A 25,093-nucleotide genomic window follows, 5' to 3' on the forward strand; every position below is an offset into this window, starting at 1 on the left:
TATGGCATTTAACCTAGAGAACCCACTATTTCTTATATATCCTATGAAGGTCAATGGCAGCAATATCTCACATATACCAAAATGTTTTTTTCTTTGTAGCTTCAACTTAGCATTGTACCCAAGTGGTTAATAAATGTGTTGAGCAAAATTTGTTGAGCAAAATTGATGGTTGGGAAGAGGAATAGTAATTTTTGTGCATATGCTTCACATTTTGTCTAAGACTCAATTATAAAGTCTTGTTGATTTTATCTTCACATCTTTCCTAGCCAGCACTTATCTCCACTTACATGGCCAGCATTCTAGTACAGGCCCCCATCAAAGTTCTAGTCCTGCTTACTGGCTCACAGACTGAAAAGTTCTAATATCCTCCCAACTGGTTTCCCTGCTCCACCTTTTTTCCCCTCTCCCAATCATCCTCTCCGTTCACTTGCCAAAATGATATTCCTAAAACACAAATATGTTCATGCTACTCTTCCTCAATAAACTCAAGAAACTCAATATCCCTTCCAGATTCAAGTACAAACTCTTGTTTGGCATTGAAGACTATCACAAGACAGCTCCAACCTATCTTTTACAATATTATACATGATTCCCCTTGCTATACTTTTCAATATAGTCAAAATGGACTTCATGCTGTTCTTTATGAAGGCTGTTTCCATCTCCCATCTTAGTCCTCTGCAAAAACTATGCCCAGAATATTTCTTCAATGTTCCACATAAACATCATTTACTATCTAAGGCCTCCCCAATCCCCAAAAGCTGCTAGGACCATTTCCCCAAAAGTTACAGTATCATTTATTTTATAAATATTTTTATTCATTCATGACATCTTTCCCAATGGAACTTGAGCTCCTTGAAGGAAGAGACTATTTCATATTTGTGTTGTTGTCATTTTAACTGTTTCAGTCATATTAGTAGTTAGCACAGTTCCTAGCACATAGAAGGAAGAAAGGCATAAGCACTTACATAGTGCCAACTATGTGTCAGGTAGTATGGTAAGCACTTATAAATATCTTATTTGATCCTCATAACAATCCTTAAGGTAGGTGCTGTTGCTATCCACATTATACAATTAAGGAAACAGGAAAATAAACATTAAATGCCTTGTGTCTTCTTGACACCAGATCAATGCCCTTCCAACTGCCTTGAAATAGGAAGTCCTTAATAAATGCTTACTGACATCTTCTAGAAGTGTCTGGGGCATAGGTATTTAATACAGTAGATATCTGATTAACTAATAGATTTTAGACTTTGTATTTTTTTTTAATATTGAGAAAACCCTAAAAGAGCAAAATTGTGCTTTTATTAGATATGTCAAAATGTTGTCACTATTTTCTCTCAAATTACCCATTTATCACAATACAAGGGCTAAAAGGAACCTATACAGGCAATGGAAAAAGGTTTTAAGTTTCCAGATTTCTTTTGAAGTGTTAGGTGTTAAACAAAAAATTACTTATCTCTCTTCTCAGATGTTCCCCAACTTTTTACCACTTTATTTTCTAACTCTAATAAACTTGTCATGTAACATTGTGATATCCAACTTATTGTCTTTTTCCCTTGCTAAACTGTAAATTCCTTCAGAGTAGGTGTTCATTGCTAGGCCTTGTACTCCAACTTCCTCATTTTTCAGATGAAGAAACTAAAGCTCACAGGGATATGACTTTAAAGTCAGTTGTGTCATAGCCAGGACCTGCACCCACATCCTCTAACTTCAAATCCAGGACTTAACTTTTAACTCCCACAGTGCCTACCTCAAAATTCTGTACATGGTAGGTGCTAGTAAATGTTACTATCTGCATGTGTGTCTGCCACAATACAATACATGCCCATTATTTTTAAAAATAAATTACAAGGAATTCCTTTGTAACTTGCCACAGTCACTAGCACCCAAAAGAGTTTGACAAATGTTAGCTATTTTGTCATATATGATATCATAGCTGGCTCATATTCACAAGGAGGAATTATACAAATCTCACCTGTAATCTCAAAGACTCAAAATGTTTTACTACTCTAAACCTAGACTTCTTCCTCTCCTACCATACAATGACAAAACAAAATTCCAGCTAGTTTTAAACATACAGTATCAATATATCCCTTAAGAGTTTTAACAGAATCTACACTGCTAGTGAAGTCTGACTATGTAGCTTTTTCAGGAAACATTTTTAATGATTAAACAATGAATTCATGATTATAACCTTTATTAAAGGAAAAAAATCAACTGATAAAGAGAATTTAGTGTTTCATTTTCCTTATCTATGAAAATGGGAGTGTACATTAAGTTGTCAAAGTATCTTATGATTGTGAACAAAGCTTATACCCATAAAATGGCATATAAATATAAAACTACAGCAGAACCACAAAGACAAGGGTAATAATATATAGTTTGGTTTTAGAATCAAGCAGTTAGTCCAAATGACATGGACAAAAATGAGCCCTTAATAACTGTCTTTTCTTAATTATCCAGTTATCAGTTTAAGATAAAAGTTTAATTATTATCTTCAAAAAATGAATTATATTTAACAATTCTATGGGATTTTACATTACAAAGTAGTTTTCTGATCATTTCATATATGTAAACCATTACACAATGCTCTTCCACATAAAGATAATACTGATTGTGATATTTCTCAAATGGAAGCCATCCAGTATGTCATGTCATAAATGCTTAAACCCCTAGATTTACTTTTTTTTCCTCTTCAAAGTTCTGACTGATGTAAATGGGACTCCCTGGTCAAGAACACCTATTTCTGGACACACTTTTCAATATTAGCATAATCCCACAACACCACTATTTTAAAAATATACTTAACTGCTCTGATACTGCAATATTTGCATTATCAGCTATTCATAGGCTTAAAAACATGCCATGTAGTACTAGAGTACTTAAGCAGCATTTTGAAACAAAGTCAAATGTTGGCATAACTGTCACTCAAAGTAGGATCAAATCCACCCAAAGCCTCCCTCAATGCATTCATTATTAAGGCTCAACACAGATTCAGTTTTCTATCCAATTAGGTTTTCCAAAGTTTCATTGGTATATTAAAAAATGCACCCAGATGTAAATGACTACAAACCAAATAATCCTCTTTCCAGTGGTTCAGGGGAAAAGCTGGAACTCATTTTTATTCCATTTCTTAAATTACTAAAGGACAGCTATTTAAAGTTAGTCAATCCATCTAGACTGACTGGAGAATAACAAGAATTTTCATTATCCCTTGTACCATTTACCTGAGATGTTACTGTAAAGCATCCAGGCAATAGCAGGCTCTCTCATTCAACTCAATGATGAAATGAAAAATTAGAGATTATAAGTTGTTGCTTCTTATTTCATGGGACACTTATGAAGTAAGCACAAAAATTTATCTACACAAGAATTAAAACTATATATTGAGATGACTATCTTCTGTGCATTCAAAAAACTTAGTATTGCTATTTTTAAAAACTATGTTTTTCCCACTGTTACTGGATTTAAAGTATTTTAATAGTTAATAAAATTTTAAGTTAAATCAACGTCAGACTTAAAAGAACTCAAACTCTCCCTCCCTATCATACACAATTTTTTATAGTATTTTAGCAAGACTGCAGAACCCAATACCAGAAACAAGTTATTTCAATATACAGATTGAGTGTTCACACAAGGACATCTATAAATTAATATAAAATCACTTAAATGTCAAGGTTTTCAATAAAGCTATATTATTAAACTAACCCATACATACACACATATATATACACACATATGTATGTCACAGCAATTGGAAATTAAAAGGGAAAATAGGCAAAGAATTTTTAAAAGACGTTGTGAATTACAGCTATATAACGGGGGAGAGAAACCCAAGCAGAAAAAAATTGTAGGTTGAGTTCTATAAGCCATCAATGTGAAAAGAAAAAACCACACAAGTCAAGAACTGGAGGGTGGGGGTGAGGGACAACCAAAACATGAAAACTTAAAAGTTTAAACTGGAAACTACTTAAATTTAGGGGGGAAATCCAGTGACTAGACAATTTTTACAAATTTTTAGATTATATCATGTGAATCTCCTTGTATTACTTTATAAAGGTCTTGGCAAATGTTAGCCATTAATCTTTAACACAAAGGATATTCAAATCCAACCAAATGTAATACAATCTCTTCCAAGGGAAAGGAAAGGAGTAATTTACTTTATCCCCAATTATTTAACCTAAAAGGCCAATAAGGATAATGATAACGCAGAATAGATCAGCATTCTATCATGTCACAATTCTCACGAAGTCTTGCACCAATCCGAAAAGAGGTGTTTATGGACACAAAACAGGCTTAGAAATGGCTTTTAAAAAAAAATCTCCAATGAATGAGACTCCACATCACGGTTTATTCTCCTAAACAATTGGAGAAACAGAAAGGAAAAACACCACCCCATCATGCTTCATTTTTTGCCTCTAAAGACTTAAATCTTTTTTTTTTTAAACTGTATATTTAATTCCTTCCATTGGCGGTGAAGCGATAATTTGGCTTGTATTTTATTGATTACACATAAAGAGGAAAGGGGGGAAAAGCAGCTGCTGCAATGCAACACTAGCTGACACAGAGAAAGGGGAGAAAACCGTTTGGAGAAACAAACTGATACACACCACCCCAAGTCTCCACGAATATAGAGGCATTGTAATGATTTTTTGAAAAAGAAAGGAAGGAGCCTCAAAAGAAAAATGAACAATAATCCCCCTCCCCTAATTTTGCAATTTCACCTTTGGAACTTATACCTTTATACCCCAGCTACCGCTTTTTCTCAAATTACCCCCTTTGAATTTTATATCTTTATCAAACTTAACAATACTACTAATAAAAACGCACGTCTTTTAAGCCAAAAGTGTATATACACAGGAAAAAATAACCACAAAACTGTTTTCTCTCCCACCGACCGTGTAACACCACCACCACAGAGAGCCTTACTACTCTCTCCCTCCCCGAGTCCCTCCACCCTCTCTTCGGTTTAGGGAATAAAGGATAAGAAAGGGAGGGGGATACAAGAAGGGAAAACCGAGAGGAGCATAAAGAAAAATGGGGGAAGGGAGCGGGGGGAGGGGGTATGGAAAGGATGGGGGAAAGGCGGCCCAGGGGGGTAAGGCTATAGAAAGAAAGGTGAAAAGCCAGAGAAGCCCCTCGGAAGGAGTAGAGGCAGGGGAAGGAGGCAGGAGAACCCAGGGAGCAGCCTGGTGGGGGTGCAGACAACGCGAGGCGCGAGCCCCCCCTCGACCCCACGGGGCTCCCCTCACCTCATGGTGCCGGGCGGTGCGGAGGCTTCCCCGGCCGGAGGAGGAGGGAGGGCGAGGACTGAGCGGGGTGGGGCGGGAGCCGGGCTCGTGAGAAGAGACCAGCAGCGTCCGGGTCGGCGGGGCTCTGGCGCTGCTGCGGGGGAAGCTACACCATCCTCGCTCCGTGCACAAAGCCGAGGCGCCCGCCTGCCGGCCGGTCGGGAATGCAAGTGAGTGTGAGTGCGCGTGTGTCTGAGTGAATGTGCGCGCGTGTATGTGTGTGTGAGTGAGTGCAAGAGAAAGAGAGGGACTAGGAAAGGGGGAGGGCGAAGAAGCGGACAGGGGGGCGCCGGTCCCCCCGGCGGCGACCGCCGCCTCCCTTCTCCTCTTTCTTTCTCCTCCTCCTCCTCCTCCTCGGGGACTCCTCTTCCTTCTCCTCCTCCTTCTCTGCCTCGGCGCGGGGGACCCTCGAGCCCGCTGGCCTAGCGCCGCCGCCGGGGAAGCCGGTCTGAAGAGGACACCGCTGCAGGCAAACAAGGCAAGCTCACGCGCAACTCCCGCTCCCACTGTCGCGCCCGCCGCCACCGAGGCCGTGTGCAACCGGCAGCAGCAGGAGGAGGAGGAGGAGGATCAGGATCGCCGCCGCGAGGAGCCCGAGGAGGGGGCGGGGCGCGAGGCGAGGGAGCACGCACGCGCCAGCCCAACCCGGGGGAGGAGGGCTAGCGCCGAGAGGCGGCTGGGGAGATGGGGGGAGGGGGCAAGAGCTGGTGGGAGAGCGTCGTTTCCCCCTCCTTCCCCTCCTTCTCTCCGTACCACTCCTCCTACCCCCGCCGGCCCAGTCTTTCCCTTCCCTCCCCCCTCCCCTGCAGCGAGACTGGGGAGGGGCATTGAGACTTGGGGAAAGGGAAAAGACTGCGCTGGATTATTAAAGACTCTTTGTTGCTATCCCAACCCCATCCCGATAGGATTCCTCCCTCCTCTTCGACGTCATCTTTATTTAATGGGGGGGGGGGGGGGGGAATAGTCCCCGAGGCTGCCCTGCCCAAGAATCCTCTGCGGGAGACCCCGGGAAAACTGATTGGAAGGAGGAGGGAGGCTCTTAGTTTAACCCCAGTCCTGGGGGTCTCCCCGAAAGATGTGGAACGGAGAGATTTCACCCTACTCCACCCTTAGATGGTCCTTCCCCTATAGAGAAACCCCAGGCTCGGGGATATCGTAGCAGAAATTTAGATAAAGAACCCCCTTCTCTCCTCGCGTCCTTGATGGAGCTGGTGTAATTAAAGCATCTGGGAATCTGGCCCGTGTTGTCACCGGGAGCCAGGAATTCCCTGTGTGATGCTCTCCTGGAGGGAGCAGCGGCCCTTTAAAATCATTTTGTTAAGATTCTAATTCTCTCCGTGCTTATGCTGCGGGTTATCTCCTGTTGCTACCCTATTAGCAGGCGAGAGACACAAATTGACATACTGCTCCAGTCCTCCGTCTGGCCACCGCGGTGCATGTTACTTTCCTCTAGGATGAAAGCACTAAATAAATGCAAAATGTGGTGGTGATCGCTGTTTGCATGGCTCATTTCTAGCCTGAAGAATCCCAATGTGGTTTACCAATTTAACAAGCTGATATGCAAACTATGTATAGAGATGACTTCATCCGAGTGAAAAGCAGCCAACTCGGGGTAAATCACGGTAGCTGTGTAACAGATCCCAGAAACACTATAGAACCGTTTAGGGCAAGAATCGGAGAATAAGAATAACGCAGCCAATTGAAATTGCATTATCTCACCGTTGTGCTGAGAGGATTTTTTTTTAACAGCGTGTTCATATGAGACTTAAAATCTCAGTCATTCAAATTTTCTTGGCCTGAAATCAATGCCTTATAAAGATAGGTGAAGACTCCTGGAGGAAGCAAACAGTAGTCGAGTTAACTGAGTGGCGGTCACCTGGAAGACTTGAGTTGGTCTTTCTGTTTTAAAATGTCTAGAAGCAAACCTAGTGATGCAAATTCACTGGAACTCAAGACAAGTTATAACCCTACTGTGATCTAGAAAAGGGAATAAAAAAAATAAATGATAGAAACTACTAGTTGCTGCTAGATTCATCTTAAGTGCAGTACAGTCATCTGAAATGGAAGGACAACCATGACTAGTCTCAGATCAGAAGTTTGAGGACTTTGTCAGAAAACAGGGTGATAGTTAAGTTAGCAGAATCTGAGGGCAGCTAAAGTAAATAGTGAGCCAAACCTGGAGTTGGGAAGACCTCAGTTCAAATGTGGTCTCAGATACTCCTTAGTTGTGTGACCCTGGACAAGTCACTTAGCCCTTCACTCTTCTGCCTTGGAGCTGATAACAGTATGGAATCTAAGACAGAAGGTTACGGTTATTTAGAAAAAAAGAGAAGTTAGACTCACAAATGGTAGCTAAACAAAGGATAGACCCAATGATCACATGTAGTTTGGAATAGCTCTTCTTTATCAATAACAGTTGTTAACCAGAAGGCCAGAAGGGCTCCATTGACTTCAAACCTCTTCAGAGAGTACTGTTTTAGTTCATGCTGGGACCTGACCTTTCCTATCAGCATAAATCAAGATGCCCTTGATGCTCTTGGCAAAGCACCAGTGTTGTCTTTGTACCTAGTTCAGGTGCCTTAAGTGTTTGTTGTTGTTATTTAGTCCTGTTCAACCCTTTATAACCCCATTTGAAGTTTTCTTGGCAGAGATACTGGAGTGGTTTGCCATTTCCTTCTCTAGCTCATTTTTACAGATGAGGAAACTGAGGTAAACAGTCAGTGACTTGCCCAAGGTCACAAAGCTAGTAAGTGTCTGAGACCAGATTTGAACTCAGGAAGATGAGGCTTCCTGACTCCAGCCCTAGTATTCTATCCACTGTGCCACCTTGCTGCCCTGCCTTAAGTGTTATAAACCCATTTACAGAGTATATAATTATTTATGTATTGTCTCCCTCACTGAAATTTGAGTTCCTTGAGAGAGCAGGAACCTATTTTTTGTCTGTATCCCTGGTGCTTAGGCTGTTGCCAGGCTCATAGAAAGTGATTACTTTAAATGCTTGTTGGCTTTTGACTTAAATTATAGCAATTCCTAACCCCAAGTCATCTCTAATACCTTTTATCAAAGGATCAGAGAGCCCGTGAGATATTATTAATCTTTTCAATAGTTTCTAACACATAGTAATTGCTGAATAAATGGTTTTTCTCTCACTAGTTTACATTACCCTTTTGAGTCACAAATCCTTTTCTACCACCCTATTGCTAGTCACTCCCCAAAAATCACTTTGTATTTATTTTGTATGTGCTTTAAATATACTTATATGTGTACATGCTGTTCCCCCTAATAGAGCATAAACATGTGGAGGGCAAAGGACTTTCATTTTTATCTCCCCCAGCACATAACACAGTATCTGGCACATAGTGGGCAACTGATAAATGTTAACTGGATGAATGAAATCAATGTCATTGCTACACTATTACAAATGGCAGCGCTAAAGTACAGTAGTCACAGTAGTCGTTACAGGATGAAATAGTGGAAGAGCCATGATTAAAGATTATATCAGCTAACTTGGGTCTACATAGTACTCCACATAGTGTAAAAAGCATTTGAAATGGGTTAGCCTTCACTAGAAGTCTTCAAGCAAAGGCTGGATGAGTATTCTGGGTCTATGTCGTACCAGCAATTTTTATTCCAAGGATCTCAGCCCTTGCCTCATTTTAAAGCTGAGGAAGCAGATCCAGATAAAATGACTTGCTCAAGGTCATCTAGGTATCTAAGCATCAGAGAGAGGTAGGGTCCGAATGTAGCTTCCTGTGACTTTAATCAAGACTCTAATATTCCATCCCACCTGCATAACTCTAAGATTCCGTGAAAGTCTACAGACAAGTAACATTACAGACAACAACACTGTCTCCATATAGTTTGTGGGTTTTCTTAGCAAGCCTGGGAGATCATAAAGAAGTCATATACTTCCTGGCTATGTGACCATGGACAAGTCACTTAACCCCATTTCCCTAGCCTTGCCCATCTCTTTTAGAGTTGTTACTAAGACAGACAGAAAGTAGAGGTAAAAAAATAAATAAATAAGCCCCATGTGTCTGACAAGTCCATTCATATCAATGTAAGGAAAACTTCAGAGTTCTTGTTCCAAAGGTTCTTGGTAAAAGGACCGAAAGAAGTGGAAATTTTCTGAGTAGTGACTCTCTCACCTTCTTCAAATCCAAAAGAGGGGCAAAACTCTTCTCTTGAGACTGTCTAACCCATTTCTTTCTTTATTTATTTAGTAAATTAATTTAGAATATTTTTCCATGGTTACATGATTCATGTTCTTTCCCTCCCCTCTTCCCTCCCCACTCCTGGAGCTGACATGCAATTCCACTGGCTTTTACATATATCTTTTAAAACCTATTTCCATATTATTTATAACCTGCTTCTTGTTTAAGAAAAGTAATCAAGTGATGTTAAACAGATAAGCGTTTAAAGTATTAATTATTATCCTTAAATGTTTTATTTTATGTAAACATAATAGCCAAAAGTTTTGACTACTCACAACTTAATCCTTCCTTTTGGATAGCATCATGCTTGAAGGCTCATGGACATGTTGTGGTAGACTATATATATATGTGTGTGTATATACACATATACAAACACACACACACACACACACACACACATATATATATATATATATATATATATGTAATAGATGGATGGATGGATGAATGGATATGTTATAATGCATAGCCTGCCATGCTGGAGTCTGGAAGAGCTGACTTCAAATCCAGCCTCAGACACTTATTTTTACTAGCTTGTGTGACCCTAGGCAAGTCACTTGACTTCTTTTTGCTGAGAGCTTGGTACAACATATACCCAAAGTGATCCTCTAGCCTTAGCTTGAAGACTTCTCATGAAGGCTACAACTGTAAAAATCATAAAAATAACAGCACCTATCTCAGAGGCTCATTATGAAGCTAAAAAGAGAAAATGTTGATAGTGCTTTACAGACTTTAAAGCTTTACAGACTTTAAAATAAATTTCTTAAATTTAAAAATAAAACAATTTTCTGATTTGGGTTATTTCTTATTATTTCATTAAAAGGCCTTTCTTAAGCACTGACCGTATACAAAGCATTATGCCTAAGTATACCTTTCTCACTTTTGGATTGCATCTTGTTCATCTTAGATATAATAACCCAAGAAAAAGGGAAAGGTGGGGAAATTCAGAGAACACCTTTGATCACAGAAGGCATGTCAGAGAAGAAGAATGCACTCTCTTTTCAGGTTGTGAGCTTGAGTGTTGAAATAGCAAAATCAGAGATGTTCTCGGGTGAGAATTCGTTCTGACTTTGTGAATCAGATATGGTCTGAGATCAGCACTCTTTTAGCTCTTGACAGAAGCCTCACACCCTGCTTTGTCTCAAGCAAACCTTAGTTCCCCAGCTCTGTAAGTAATCCTCCACCTTCTCTCTCACTAATATGCAGATGCATTTGAGTTCTCTCTCCCTCCATGACCTTGCTGTATACAGTCATCAAGAACCAGTCTCCAAATGTCTGTTAGCAGGGTGCAACCAGGCATAAAATGAAACAAACTGTGCTTCTGTTTAAGATCGATTAGCTGCAGGAGTGTTGTCAGTCTAGCTCTGAGGTTTCTCTCGGAATATACACCGTTTGAGTCAGTCTGAGAGCACCAGTGTAGGTCATCCTCCATTTATGGGCATGAGGAGAATGCATGACTAATGCTCCTCAGCAGTCTGGAAATCGGTTCTGAGGAGAGTAGGAAGAGTCTCCCTTCTCACCTAAGGAAGGTTTTCCCTTTAGAAATTAGGGTTTACTGGAGTGGAAGTAAAGAGCAGAGGGAGGTGGGCTGTTGTTTGGGATTGGACAGGATTGCTCTGTCTGCTACTAGTCCTCTCTAGGTGCTCTTTTCTTTGATTACTATTGTCTTATTGTCAATTTTGTCTGAATCTTCAAGAAGGGGGGGTGTGCCTGAACCTGGATGATCCAGTGGGATTTAAGAAGGGGTATTTTTATTATCCATCTTACAACCTTAGGTGTAGATAGAAATATACAGATATGTGTCTGTGGTTTGGGTTTTCTTTCAGTTTTGTTATTTTTTTTAACAGATTATGATTTATTCAGTTAATTTAGTTTCCCCCTACCCTAGTTTCTTCTTTTCTTAGCTCTATGCTGATTGCAGTTGTATGAAGATCAAAAAGTCCTGAATGATATTGGACTGGCATAGCTGGCCTTATACATGTACCATAATCCTATACAAAAATAAATGCTGTGGGGCAGCTAGGTGACACAGTGGATAAAAAGCCAGACCTGGAGTTGGGAGGACTTGGATTCAAATATGACCTCAGACACTTCCTATCTGTGTGACCCTAGGCAAGTCACCCCTTTTGGCATAACCTTGCCTTACTATCTTAGAGCCATTACTAAGATAGAAAGTACAGGTTAGAAAAATATAAATAATAATTGTGTGTTGGCTACAGGAAAGGGTGTGAGGAGGGAATTTAAAGAACATAAATCACGTAACCAGGAAAATTTTTCTTAATTAATTAAATAAATAAAAATTTTAAATGTTATATATATGGGGCAGCAAGGTAGCTCAGTGGATTGAAAGCCAGGCCCTGAGGCAAGAAGTCCTGGGTTCAAATCTAAACTCAGACACTTCCTAGTTGTCTTACTCTGGGCAAGTCATTTAATCCCCATTGCTTAGCTTTTACTGCTATTCTGTCTTGTAAGGAATACACACTAATGATTCTAAGATGAAAGGTAAAGGTTTTAAAATATAATAAAGCATAACATAATATAAAATTATATATGTATATATATATATATATATATATGATGTTTCCCATTTAAAGACCATTCATCTCTTTGTGGATGATATGATGGTCTACTTAAAGAATCAACTAAAACACTAATTGAAATAATTAATAACCAGTAAAGTTGTAGGATACAAAATAAATCCACATAAATCATCAGTATTTCTATATGTTATTAATAGATTCCAGCACCAAAAGTGAGAAAGAGAAATTCCATTTGAAATCACTCCAAACAATATAAAATACCTGAGAATCTACATGTCAAGGCAAACACGGGAATTATATGAATACTCTTACAAAATACTTTTCACACAAATGAAATCAGATCAAATAGAAAAATATTAATTGCTTGTGGGTAGGTCAAGCTAATATAAGAAAAATGACAATTCTATCTAAATTAATTTATTTATTCAGTTCTATACCAGTCAAACTATCAAATCGTTATTTTATTGACCTAGAAAAAATTAATCTGGAAGAACAAAAGGTCAAGAATATCAAGAGAACTAATGAAAAAATGTGAAGGATGGAGGTCTAGCAGATCTATAATTGTACTATAAAGCAGCAATCATCAAAACAATCTGATACTGGCTAAGGAATACAAGGGTGTATCAATGGAGTAGACTAGATACACAATATAGGAGGTAAATGACCTTACCAACCTAGTGTTTGATAAACCCAAAGATCTCAGCTTTTGCAATAAGAACTCACTCTTTAACAAAAAACTGCTGGGAATATTGGAAACCATATGGCAAAAGCTAGGTATAGACCAATATCTCACATCTGATACCAAGATAAGGTCAAAATGGATATATAATGTAGATATAAAGAGTGATACCATAACTAAATTAGGGAAACACAAAATAGTTTACCTGGCAGATCTTTAGAGAAGGGAAGAATTTATGACCAAACTAGAGATAGAGAGTATTATAAGATGTAAAATGAATAACTTTGATTATATTAAATTTAAAAGCTTTTGTACAAACAAAACTAATCTAGTCAAGATTAGTAGGGAGAAAATAAACTGGGGAAAATATAACAAATGTCTCTTATAAAGATCTAATTTATCAAATGTATAAAGAACTAAGTCAAATTTGTAAGAATACAAGCCATTCCTCAATTGACAAATGGTCAAAGGATATGAACAAGCAATTTTCAGGTGAAGAAATCAAAGCTATCAATAATCATATGAAAAAAAATGTTCTAAATCACTGTTGATTAGAGAAATGCTAATTAAAACAACTTTGGGGTACCACCTCCTGCCTATCAGATTGGCCAATATAGCAGTAAAGGAAAGTGGTAAATGTTGGAAGGGATGTGGCAAAATTGGGACACTAATGCATTGTTGATGGAGTTATGAACTGATCTAACCATTCTGGAGGGCAATTTGGAACTATATGCAAAGAGCTATAAAATTATGCACATTCTTTGATCCAGTAATGCTAATACTGGATCTGTATCTCAAAGAGATAATAAAAAGGAGGAATGGACCTACTTGTACAAAAATAATTATAGCTGTTCTTTTTGTGGTGGCAAAGAATTGGAAATTATGGGGATGTCCATCAGTTGGGGAATAACTGAACAAATCATGGTACATGTTGGTAATGGAGTACATTGTGCTGTAAGAAATGATAAGCAAGATGATTTCAGGAAAAGCTGGAAAGATCTGCAGGAACTGATGTAGAGCAAAATAAGCAGAACTGGGAGAACATTGTACACAATAACAGCAACACTGGACGATGATTATCTGTGAAAATTTGGCTACTCTCAGAAATGCAATGATCTGGGGCAATCCCAAAAGACTTATGGTGGAAAATGCTATACACCTCCAGAAAAAGAACTGTTGGAGTGGTCTTTCACTTCAGTATATCTTGGTTTTATTTTGGGGTTTTGGTTATGTATGACTTTGTTCTTACAACAATGACCAATATGGAAGTATGTTTTACATGACAAAAAATGAAAAAAATAAAGACCATTCATTCATTAAACAATTCACAAATATTATACACTACAAATTTGGCCATTTCTAAAGAATAGTCAAAGCATTGTTTACCTTTTAGCCTCATTATATATTACTCCCCTTCTTACACTTTTCAGTCCAATCAAACTGGTCTTCTTAATGTTTTTCAGCCAAGACACTCCAATCTCCTCTCTCCACCATCCTTCCAGCCCCGCTCCATCATGCTCATCCACAGGCTGGCTATCCCTCAAGACTGGAATTCACTCCCTCAGCCTCTCAGAATCCCTAGATTCCTTCAGAGCTCAATCCTATTGCCACCATCTATATAAGGTCTTTCCTAAATTCTACTGGTGAGTGCTTCTCTTGCAAATTACCTTACTGTGTGTATACTTACAGTGTATATACTTATACATGTATATGATATCTCCCACTATAGAATGTAAACTCCCTGAGGGAAGGACCATTCTTTTATATCTGTATCCCCATTGCCTAACAATGCCTAGAGCACAGTAGGTGCTTAATAAATGCTTTTGATTGATTAGGAACTAGACGGAGAAGTAATATAAGCATAAGCTTTAAGGGCCTTTCCAGCTCTGAATTTTAATAATTCTAATTCAAGACTTATTTTATAAGATCCAGCCATTAGCTCTCTTTCTTTCATGTACTGAACTCTTTTACTGTAAACACAGTGAAGAATATAAGTCAATATCAAAATAGACATTGTGGTTTCTATGATGCCCTTGAAGCATTTTCTTAGAGGAGAATGGGAGGATAAGGGAATAAGAAATTATTTTCTGACAGACCACATTGAGGAGAAAGGTGACATCACTAGCCATTAGAGTACCTAAGATATATGCGTTGTGCCCAAGATGTGCCTAAAATGTATACTTCTTGAGTTTGCTTAATGCTTAATTAATGATGAAGTTGACTAGGACTAACATTTTAGTCAGACACCATTTTCTCATCTTTAAAGCTGTGATCTTTCACAAGCTAGATTCTGATAAGTAATATTCCTTTCATACGGCCCTGTTTCTTCTGATTAGAAATTTCTATTAATTGTGGTGACCTGGACAAGTTCTTATTCATGTTTTCTTTATATCTTTGTTCCACTGAATAGCTGTTTATATATCAAATTCAATGTTTAAAAGTAGCATATCTCTGAGATTAATAGGAAAGCTAATTAATAATTATCTGAACAATCAACCCAGACCACTTCATTAATCATAGTATTTTTATTTGATGGTCTCAAAGCATATGATTGTCCTTACGTCATCAGGCACCACTACTTTTTTTTTTTTTGAGAACAGCTATGTGACCTGGACAATTCACTTAACCTCTATCTGCCTCAATTTCTTCACCTATAAAATGGAGATAATAAATGTATCTGCCTCCCAGGGTTGATGTGAGGATAAAACGAGATAATATTTGAAAGATACTTATAGAATCCTTTGCATGCTATATAAATGCTAGGTATTATTATTACTCATTTTATATGTGAAGAAGTTGATGTCAGCACAATAAGTAGAAATAAGAAAACCCATTTTTAGTATTTGGGAATATCACTTAAATTTTTAATAATCAATCAGTAAGTATTTATTAAGTATTTACTACGAGTCAGGCACTGTGCTAAGCAGTCTCTACTCACTGGAGACTTATATTCTAACTGGGGAGACAATATTCACAAATATTAAGTATATACATAATTTATACAAAATAAGTAAGAGGTAGTTTGGGGAAGGAGTACACTAACTCCTGAGTAATTAATAAAGAAGGTGGTTCTTAGTTGTGTTTTATTTTTTATACCCTTACCTTCCAGAATGGTAAGGGCTAGAAAGGGGGGGATTAAGTGATTTACCCAAGGTTACACAGCTAGCAAGTGTCTGTAGTCAAATTTTAAACCAGGACCTTCTGTCTCTGGCTTTCAATCCACTGAGCCACCTAGCTGACCCCTCAGTTGTATCATAAAGGCAATCAGGGATTACTAGAGGCAGAGGGGAGGAGGAAAAATATTCCAAACTTGGAAGGGGCAGCCAAGGCAAAGACTCAAGGATTAGAGATGAAAGGTGGGGGAGGGGATGATGGCTCAAAGAACTGAGGCAGGAATAGTAAGTGGGTCAGAACAGTGAGCATAAGGAAGAGAGTAAAGTGTAAGGAGACTAGAAAGGAAAGAAAGGAAGGACAAGAGTAGTCACCTCTCTTTGTTTATCCTTATGAGATTTTTAGTATTCCAGTGTTCATGCCTACACACTTATTCCTTGTTCAAATATAGCATGTCTGTCTTTCCTTAGAAGCTGTCAAAGTACTTTGCCACATAAATGAAACCAGTTTATGATAGAATGCAACAGTCCCCATTGCATGAATCAGATTTAAAATGTAATTGAAAATATGTAACAAAATAAAGATATGGTGGATCATGTGGTTTTCAAAGTCAATATGGTGCCCACAGAAATCCTTCAGTCATGGCTTACCTGCCCCATTTCTGTCTAAGTTTGACACCATTGCTATAGAAGAATACAGGAATGGACTCCACAGACTCCACAGACAACAAAGCTTTGCCACTTACTCTCTGAGCAAAGCATAGGCAATTCCTTTAACCTCTTCAGCCTCAGATTCTTTATCCACAAAAGAAGATAATAATACCATTTGCACTACTTGCCTCATTGTGTTATCATGACAAGTAAATGAAATCATATATGTAAAAGACTATAAACCCAAGGACATGACACAAGTGTAATGACCACAATTTTCCCCAATAACCTTTGTGTCAGAGTGGTCCATGGCCCTAAGGGGAGAAGTTCTATTTAGGGAGGCTTTGACACTTTGACATCTTGACCATTCACCCAGAAAACTTGGGGGATATCTTTCTACTACATAGTCCAATAGGCAGGCAACAACTTCCACTTGCAAGCACACTTTGACAATGTGGGAAGCCATCAATCTGAGCACTCCTTCCAGTGGTGTAAATTGCAATGTATTCATATTCTCTCTTCTTATCTGACTTCTTAGCTAAGTCTATCTGCAAATCCTCTATGGAAGTTCCAACTAGTATGCTAAGCCTGGGGACATGGAGTTCCTCTCAGAGCCACAATTAGGGCAGGATTACCAACTTTGTCCCAGAGCACCATTACTTAAAAGGCACTGTCATCCTACTTGGCAAGAATAATTAGTTTTTAAAAAATTAATTTAAAAAATGCTCCTAGATGGCCTACCATCTCATTCTTGTTTGCTAAATTAAAACTTCTGACCAGCAAGTGCTGTCTGTTCATATCCTGGGGTCTTTGTTCACAAAGGTGTTGGTATCCCAAAATATCTTTCTCTTCACCAAAGGACGATAAATGGCTCTAAGAGCTCTTTCCTTATTGGTTCTTAAGTCATTGGGCCTTCCTTTCCCAAAATGAATTTCTTTTTAAAAAAATTTATTTGCAAAAGAAATTTATGAAGCCAACCCTGGACAACTGCCTTTGCCTGAATTTCTGAAATTACTAGTTACAGCTCTGCTTCCTCTAGATTTCTTGGCATTATGTGAATGCCAATAGAGCATGCCAGTGGCCCATTGGTTATTCCTTATGTTCCCTGCATGACCAGCCCACCTTCTTTTCTATTCACACATCTCTCTGATGACATTCTTTTTACTGTTTTTCTTATACAATTCTTTGTTAGTAAAATGCCACAGCGTCCATGACTTGTAAGCATGATGAAATTATACAGCAAAAGGAAGTTTTATTAAAAGGAAAAAAAGAATTCTGGAGTGTTCCTGACTCTCCATAATCCTTCCAACACTGGCAATTTCTGTCTTTTACAATATTTGTCAGTTTTATGGGTATGAGGTAAAACCGTATAATTATTTTAATTTGTAATTCTCTTATTTAGGATCTGAAGTATTTTCTTATGACTGTTCCTAGCTGGCAATTTTTTTTCCAACTGTTCATAACTTTTGCCCATGTGTTTGTTGAAAAATGGCCTTCAGATGTTATATATCACTATATCACATACTTTCTATGCTGCTACTAGATTTATAACATTCAACTATTCAATTTGACCAATAGAAGAATTAAAACTATGCATTCTGACTCTGCTGTCTGATATCTGTGTGACCTTTGGTAAGTCTCTATGTGCCTCAATTGTCTCATCTGTAAAATGAGGTGGTTAGACTCATAGTAATAGCTACAATTTATAGGAGTTACTTTGTGACAGATAGTGTGATAAGCACTTTTTTATGTCATTTGATCATCACAACAACCCTGGAAGGTAGTTACTATTATTATCCTCATTTTACAAATGAGGAAACTGAAGCAAACATCAGTTAAATGAATTGCCCAGAGTCATATCTAAGTCACTATCTGAGGTCAAATTTGAACTCAGATCTTTCTGATTCTAGGCCCAGCCCACTATCTATTGCCCCACCTAGATTAAATGAACTCTACCATCCCTTCCACCTCTAAATCTATGATTATATGAAGGGCCCTCAGCATCTATCTAACCCAATCCATATTAAAAAGAATTTGCTCCAAAGCCTATCCAATAAATGGTCATCAGCCTTTTCTGGAAAATATCCAGCCTTTTAACTTTCAAGACAGACAGTTTCATTCTTGGAGACCTCTAATTGATTAGGAAGTGTTCCTTACAACAAACTTAAATTTCCCCTTTGCAGCTTTCTCCCATCACTTCTATCTCAACCATCTGGAGAAAACCAGAACAAATTTAATGCTATTATATACTCCACAAGTGAATTGTGGCCCAAATTCCACAAGGTCCCACCCTAGAAATTGTCTAGTGTCACTTACAAGTCTTAGGACATTAGTTTCTGCATCCTAATTTTTCCTCACTCAGAGATCCTCCACTATTCTGCGTTTGATATGCTCCTTTCACAATGTTCCTTTTTCCTGACACTGTTAATACAATCAGGAGGAGAAAACAGATAAATCTTCAGGGTCAGAAAGGTAGCAGATGCTTTCAATAGCCCTCACGAAGGTATCCATTTCTCCCCCTCTCAGAGGCAGTCAGTATAAGCTCCTTCACACATAAAAGCAAGGAGAGTCAGTTGGCCAGACAAGAAGCAGTTCTGGGCTGGTGTTTAGGTTAGCCCATTCTCCTGCAGTGGTAGAGCTCCAATATTTGAAGGGCACATTTTGAGAAGCTTGTCTTGATTTCGAAGAAAAGAGAACAAGAGAGCCAGGTGACCAACTGGAACTGGCTTTAGAATCCTGGTGTTCTTGAGTGACATTTCTTTGGTTTGGGAATTCTTATGTGCAAGACGGAGCTGCAAATTCTGTAAGATCTTGGGCATCTTGGGCACAGAGAACTCACCCATTTTGGATGTTGATGATCCAACCACAAATGAGCAAACAAGCATTTTTCAAGTTGCCTACTATGTGCCAGGTACTTTAGTGATAGACACTAAAGAGGCAAAGCCCTGGAGGAGGATAGAATATATAAGTACACAGATATCTCCCAAAAACCAGGGTCCCCAAAAGAACTCTGGGCTCACAAGATCTGGGTTTAGTCCAGGAGAGTTGTTGTTTTTTTTTAGTTAAATTCAATTAACTTTTTTTTTTTAATTCAATTGACATGACATTCAGTGGATAGAGAGGCAGGCCTGGAGATGGGAGGTCCTGAGTTCAAATTTGACCTCAGATACTTCCTAGCTTTGTGACTCTGGGCAGATTACTTAGCCCCCACTGCCTAACCCATACCACCTTTCTACCTTAAAACCAATATATAGAATTGATTCTAAGGGTTTTTTAAAATTCAATTAACATTTGTTAGAGCAGCTTGGTGAATAGTGGATAGACAGAGTGCTAGAATCATTCTGGAAGACTCATCTTCCTAAGTTCAGATCTGGACTCAGATACTTACTAGCTGTGTGACCCTGGCCAAGGCTCTTAACTGTTTGCCTCAGATTCCTCATCTGTAAAATGAGCTAAAGAAGGAAATGGCAAGCCATACCATTATTTCTGCCAAGAAAACCCCAAATGGGCTCTTGAAAAAACCGATAGAATTGAACAACAGCAAAACATTCCTTAAGTACCTACTATGTGATTTGCTCAGTACTCAGGATACAAAACAAGTAAATGACAACATTGTTCTATGAAACTCTCAAGCCCTCCAGAGTCACCCTAGATAGGATTAGTAAATTTGTCCAAGATGGGAGAATAAACATTTAAGTGCCCATTGATCACCCTAGATAGAATTGGCAGATATAATAAAATCTTAAGGATCTTTTTTGTCTTCTTCAGTTCTCTTATGGTATCTAGGCTGCTCCCAGGTATTCTAGCCTCTAGTTACAACCTCTTTCCCTAACCTCTATGTAAGCTAATCAGTTATCCTTCCTTTCATTTACTCCCTAAAATACATAAAAGACCCTAAGTTCTACAGTTCAGTGGAACATTCCCATTGTTTTTTTTTTCTGGAGTCAGTTTTCTCACTCTCATAGCTGGGTGGTTCTATGGGGTGTGTGTTGACTCTGGGTGATGGTGGGCCATAAGAGCATGGTCTCCCAAGTCTTTTATAAGTGCTTTGGTGGTTCTGTGTTTCTTCAGGTTGATATAAGAAAAAGAAAGACAGAATCTACCCTCAAGGAGTTTACAAATTAATGGATGGATGAAGACTATGTACAAAAGGAGACTGAAATGAGGAGTGGGTCACCAGGGAGCAGAGTGGGAAGGATTGGGAGCAATACTCTGAGGAAGGCTTTGGGAGGAATGAATGCCAGACCCAGAGAGGGGAGATCCTGGGTTCAAATCTGGCTTCAGATGCTTCTTAGTTGTGTGACCCTGGGCAAGTCACTTAACCCCAATTGTCTAGCCCTTACCACTTTTCACTTTTTTACCTTGGAACTATACTTGCATGTTTTCTAAGACAAAAAGTAAGAGATAAATAAACAAACAAACAAATAAATAAAAGAACTGGGGCAATTGACCAGGAGGACTCAACCTCTTATTTTGGTCCTACTTTAGCAGGGGTCCCCAAACTATGGCCCCTGGGCCACATGTGGCCCCCTGAGGCCATTTATCTGGCCCCCACCGCTCTTCTGGAACAGGCACCTCTTTCATTGGCGGTCAGTGAGAGGAGCACTGGATGTGGTGGTGCCACAAAGCGCTGTGTCGCTCACGTACAGTACTACTTCCGGTGACATAATCCTTTGCGTGGTGCCTTATTCTGAGAGTAACTGAACAAGAATGAGGCGTCGCACGAAGGATTATGTGGCTGCACAATGGAAGACATCAGCATGACGAGTAGTAATCTGGGTGAGGGGATTCCACCCTGTGTATACTGCTGCCCGGGATAGTGGTGGCAGTGATGGGTCTGTGCAAGGTGTGACAGGCCCATCACAGCCAGTGTTGCAGCCTCCACTATCCCAGACAGCGGTATATGAATTTGTTCATAGTTTTTTTATAGTCCGGCCCTCCAACGGTCTGAGGGACAGTGAACTGGCCCCCTGTGTAAAAAGTTTGGGGACCCCTGCACTTTAAAGTAAAACTTCAGGGTAATCTCTAAAGCAAAATTTGTTAATGGATTTCCACATGTGTAAATAGAAAAACTCCTTTCCACAATGTTTAATGTACAATATGGGTATCTGATATGGCCAAAACCCACAAATAATAATAATAACACTTTAAGGTTTGTGAAGTATATTTTACAAATATCTAAATTGAATCTCTTAGCAGGTCTGGGAGGTAGGTGTTTATCGTCCATATTTTGTGGATAGACACAGTTACTAAGATTGAGAGGTGATGTTTGAACTTGGGTCTTCTTGCTTCAAGCCCCAGAGTTCTATTTACTGACAGCTGTGTCTGAACAAACAGGAAAAATAAAGCACCCAGACAGGCCATTGCATTCATTATACTGCCCCAGAAGAGAAAAATCTTTTGTCAGACCATTAAACGGTTAATTTCCACTCACCTGGAACCTGTACTATCTGGGCATGTCACAGCATTTATCATGAAATGAAAGATTGGCAAAGTCCAGATCTCCCCAGCCTTGGCATGGCTTGGTCCACCAGCTTCAGGATCCTCTTGTTGGAAGTTTCTTGTCTTCTGAGAAGTATGCTGTCAAGGAAATCTCTTTTGTCAACTCATGCCAACTCTCAAGCTCAGGTTAATCAAGAAGTAACTTCTAAGGCTGGAAATATCCATCTCTCTGGACTGATCATTGCTGAACTATGCTCAGAAAATGAAATATAAGAACAAAAACATCAGCCAAGATCTGAGAAGTCTAGGAACTCCTTCTCAGAGTCAAGGAATGCCTTAACACCCACACTTACCCTTGGTACATTGCAGTTTGAAAGCTTAAGGAAACCAAAGGCAAAAATGGGTGAAGACATAGGCAAAACCCTCTGAATAGAAGAGAATGTATTCTTCCAAAGAGTCTGTATTAGGATGACTCTCAATTACCAACTATCTTCAAAGAAGCCCCAGTAATTGGGGACCAGATAGGGGATTTCAACATATCATCCCTTGAAAAAAATCAAAATAATTGTTTCTTAGCAAGTGGCCAGGTCGCAAGGTCATTTAAGTAGTGAAGTAGATAGAATACCAGTTCTGAAGTCAGGAAGACTCATCTTCATAAGTTCAGATCTGGGTACCTCCTAGCTATGTGACCCTAGGCAAATCATTTAACCTTTTTGCTTTAACCTGAAGCTCAGTTTCCTCATCTATAAAATGAACTGGAGAAAAAAATGGCAAACTACTTTGGTATCTTTGCCAAGAAAACTCCAAATGGGGTTTCAAAGAGTCAGACATGGCTGAAAACAACTGTCTCTCAGTAAAGCATCCCTTTTTAACAAAAGTTCAATTTACAATCTCATCTAGTTGATTAAGGGACTCATCAGGGTTTTCCAGATCATCCCTGCTACACAAAGAATAAAATAATAAAGATTTGAGAACTGATTGGCACCTTGAGATTTTAACTGATTGGCACCTTGAGATTTGTAGTTCAGAGAGACAAGCATTCTCCTCTCAGCCATGAGAGCAATTTGGGACTCTGAATCTTGGAATAGGAAGGAGGAATTAGGTCACTCCCAGGAGTTCTTAAAATGGCACACATGGGTTATGAAAGAAAGACTGAAAGTGGAGGACTTCAATAGCTGAGCAGCAATATTAGCAGCATCAATGCTGTCAACTTCCCCAGCCCCTACCCAGGACTTGAGGAGCACAGCCAGAAAGAATAAATGGTACCAGAGGAATGGGTGAAAGAGAGAAAAAAGTAGAGCTGAGCTGGAGCAGAGATCAGTGAGGGCCATGAATCCCTACAGGAATCTCAGAGTGGAAGATTCAAGCTAAAGCTACTTCTTCTAGGAATGAGGGAAGTTCTAAGAGAATGTCTGCTGAGAATATTTCCCTAGTTTCCCCTTTCTGTATTTTAACAGATACTGAATGATACTTTTTTCTTTTTTTTTTAAACCCTCATCTTCCAGTTTAGAATAGATACTAAGTATTGGTTCTAAAGAAGAAAGCAATAAGGTCTAGGCCAGTAATGGCAAACCTTTTAGAGATGGAGTGCCAGGTCCCACCCCACTACTCAACTGAGTGCTGGGCACCAGGCATGTCTTGCCCCTCCCCTTTACCCCACACAAGGGAGGGAGAAAACACTCTCATTGGGTTACTGGGTGGAGGAGTGGTAGAAGGGAAGAATGTCCTCAAGGAGTATAGAAAGGGGGAGGGTAGTGTCCTGAACACTCCACTCCCCCCCAGTTCTGCTGCCTGTGAGCTGCCTGCCAGCTGCCTGCCTTACCCTGTGTGCTCCCATTGGCTGCTGGGCAGTAGGGTGAGTGATGTGAAAAAATGTCATCAGGCATGGTGGAGAGGGAGAGGGGAGCACTTCTGCTTGAGTCCCTCTGCCTTTTTAGTAATGACCAGGGGCAGGAGGTGGGGGGTGGGTAACCTTATGTGCCCACAGAGAGTGCTGTGTGCCATCTTTGGCACCCATGCCATAGATTTGACATCACTGATGAGGAATTTTTTTAAAAAATAATAATTTTTTTAAACCATCTAGCTGCCTCTCTACTTTCTTCTTTATTTAAACATTTCTGGTAACCTGAATTTTGTCCTTATCATAAAAAGGAAGGACAGTTGAACTAATGTTAAACATAAATTTAAAATAGTTTAAAGAACCAAACCTCTGCCTAAATGTTAGGATCTTTCCTAACTAGGAGCTCTGACCTATTATAATTGTACTATGACTTTCTGCTTAATATAGGCTCCAGAAAGCAGCAGAACAGACCAAGGCAAATCTCAGGGGTCACTACACAAGGTGTCCCAAAAGTCTTAGTATAGTTTGAAGCTACTAAAGTCTTTGGGGACATTCTGTATTGTCCCTAGGCTAAAACGAACAAACAAAAATGAGTCCATTGTTAAAGCAGAGTATGTAGGGCTCATTAAATCTCCAAAGATTGTTGGGATAGGGAGGAGATGGCAAGAATTTTTTGGCTAACTGAAGAGTGATACCCACAATATCTGGCCATTTGCAGAGGCACAAGCAGCAAGGGACAATCAGAAAAGGCTACCTAAATGGAGAAGGTAATGCTTCCAACTAAGTTTGGTAGCTCAGTGAATAGAGCATTGGGTTTGGAGTCAGGAAGACTTCAGTTCAAATGTGGAATCAGACACTGTCTAGCTGTGTGACCCTGGGCAACTCACTTAACCCTATTTGCCTCAGTTTCCTCATCTATAAAATGATCTGGAGAAGGAAATGGCAAACCACTCCCAGGATCTTTGCTAAGAAAACCACAAATGGGATCACAAAGAGTTGGATACAACTGAAACAACTGAATAACAACTCTTTGCTCTAGCAATCATGTTCCAGACTGAGGATTTCCCCCTTGCTAAGATTTATTATTTCCATATGTAGATTCACCCTGTTAGCCCAGTAGGGAAGGAAACATAGTGGGATATTTATTGCCTATGATGTGCCCGGTACTGATGAAAATATAAATCCTTCTGATAGCCACCTATGCTAGAGTTGTGTATAGAGAGATAGTACATTTAAGTGAGAGACAATGTAACATGATCATAGAATCCTCATGAACCATGTAGTCCTACCAAGGAGAAATAGGATGGTAAATGTTTAACACTCAGC

At 39.3% G+C, this 25,093-nt stretch overlaps 1 protein-coding gene and 1 long non-coding RNA gene across 18 annotated transcripts in view; one reads left to right on the forward strand and one right to left on the reverse strand.

Moving 5' to 3' along the window:
• ENAH (ENAH actin regulator) overlaps window positions 1-25,093 on the reverse strand; it is a 254,249-nt gene that overhangs the window by 158,080 nt on the left and 71,076 nt on the right. For 11 of the 17 annotated variants that reach the window (XM_056816002.1, XM_007481484.2, XM_007481483.2 and 8 more), the window contains one exon: window positions 21,920-22,065. In XM_056816002.1, coding sequence (XP_056671980.1) covers window positions 21,920-22,065 — 146 coding nt within the window. Of the gene's footprint in view, window positions 1-5,252; window positions 6,190-21,919; window positions 22,066-25,093 lie in introns of those variants that run through there. The other 6 variants (XM_056816008.1, XM_056816012.1, XM_056816006.1 and 3 more) reach the window with 4 other exon arrangements.
• The window catches only part of LOC130457153 (uncharacterized), a 42,696-nt gene continuing 31,675 nt past the window's right edge, over window positions 14,073-25,093 (forward strand). Inside the window, exon 1 of the long non-coding RNA XR_008916230.1 lies at window positions 14,073-14,367. This is a non-coding gene — a long non-coding RNA (uncharacterized LOC130457153). The remainder of the gene's footprint in view (window positions 14,368-25,093) is intronic.

The sequence above is a fragment of the Monodelphis domestica genome, chromosome 2, assembly GCF_027887165.1.
Source record: "Monodelphis domestica isolate mMonDom1 chromosome 2, mMonDom1.pri, whole genome shotgun sequence".
NCBI classification, from domain to species: domain Eukaryota; kingdom Metazoa; phylum Chordata; class Mammalia; order Didelphimorphia; family Didelphidae; genus Monodelphis; species Monodelphis domestica.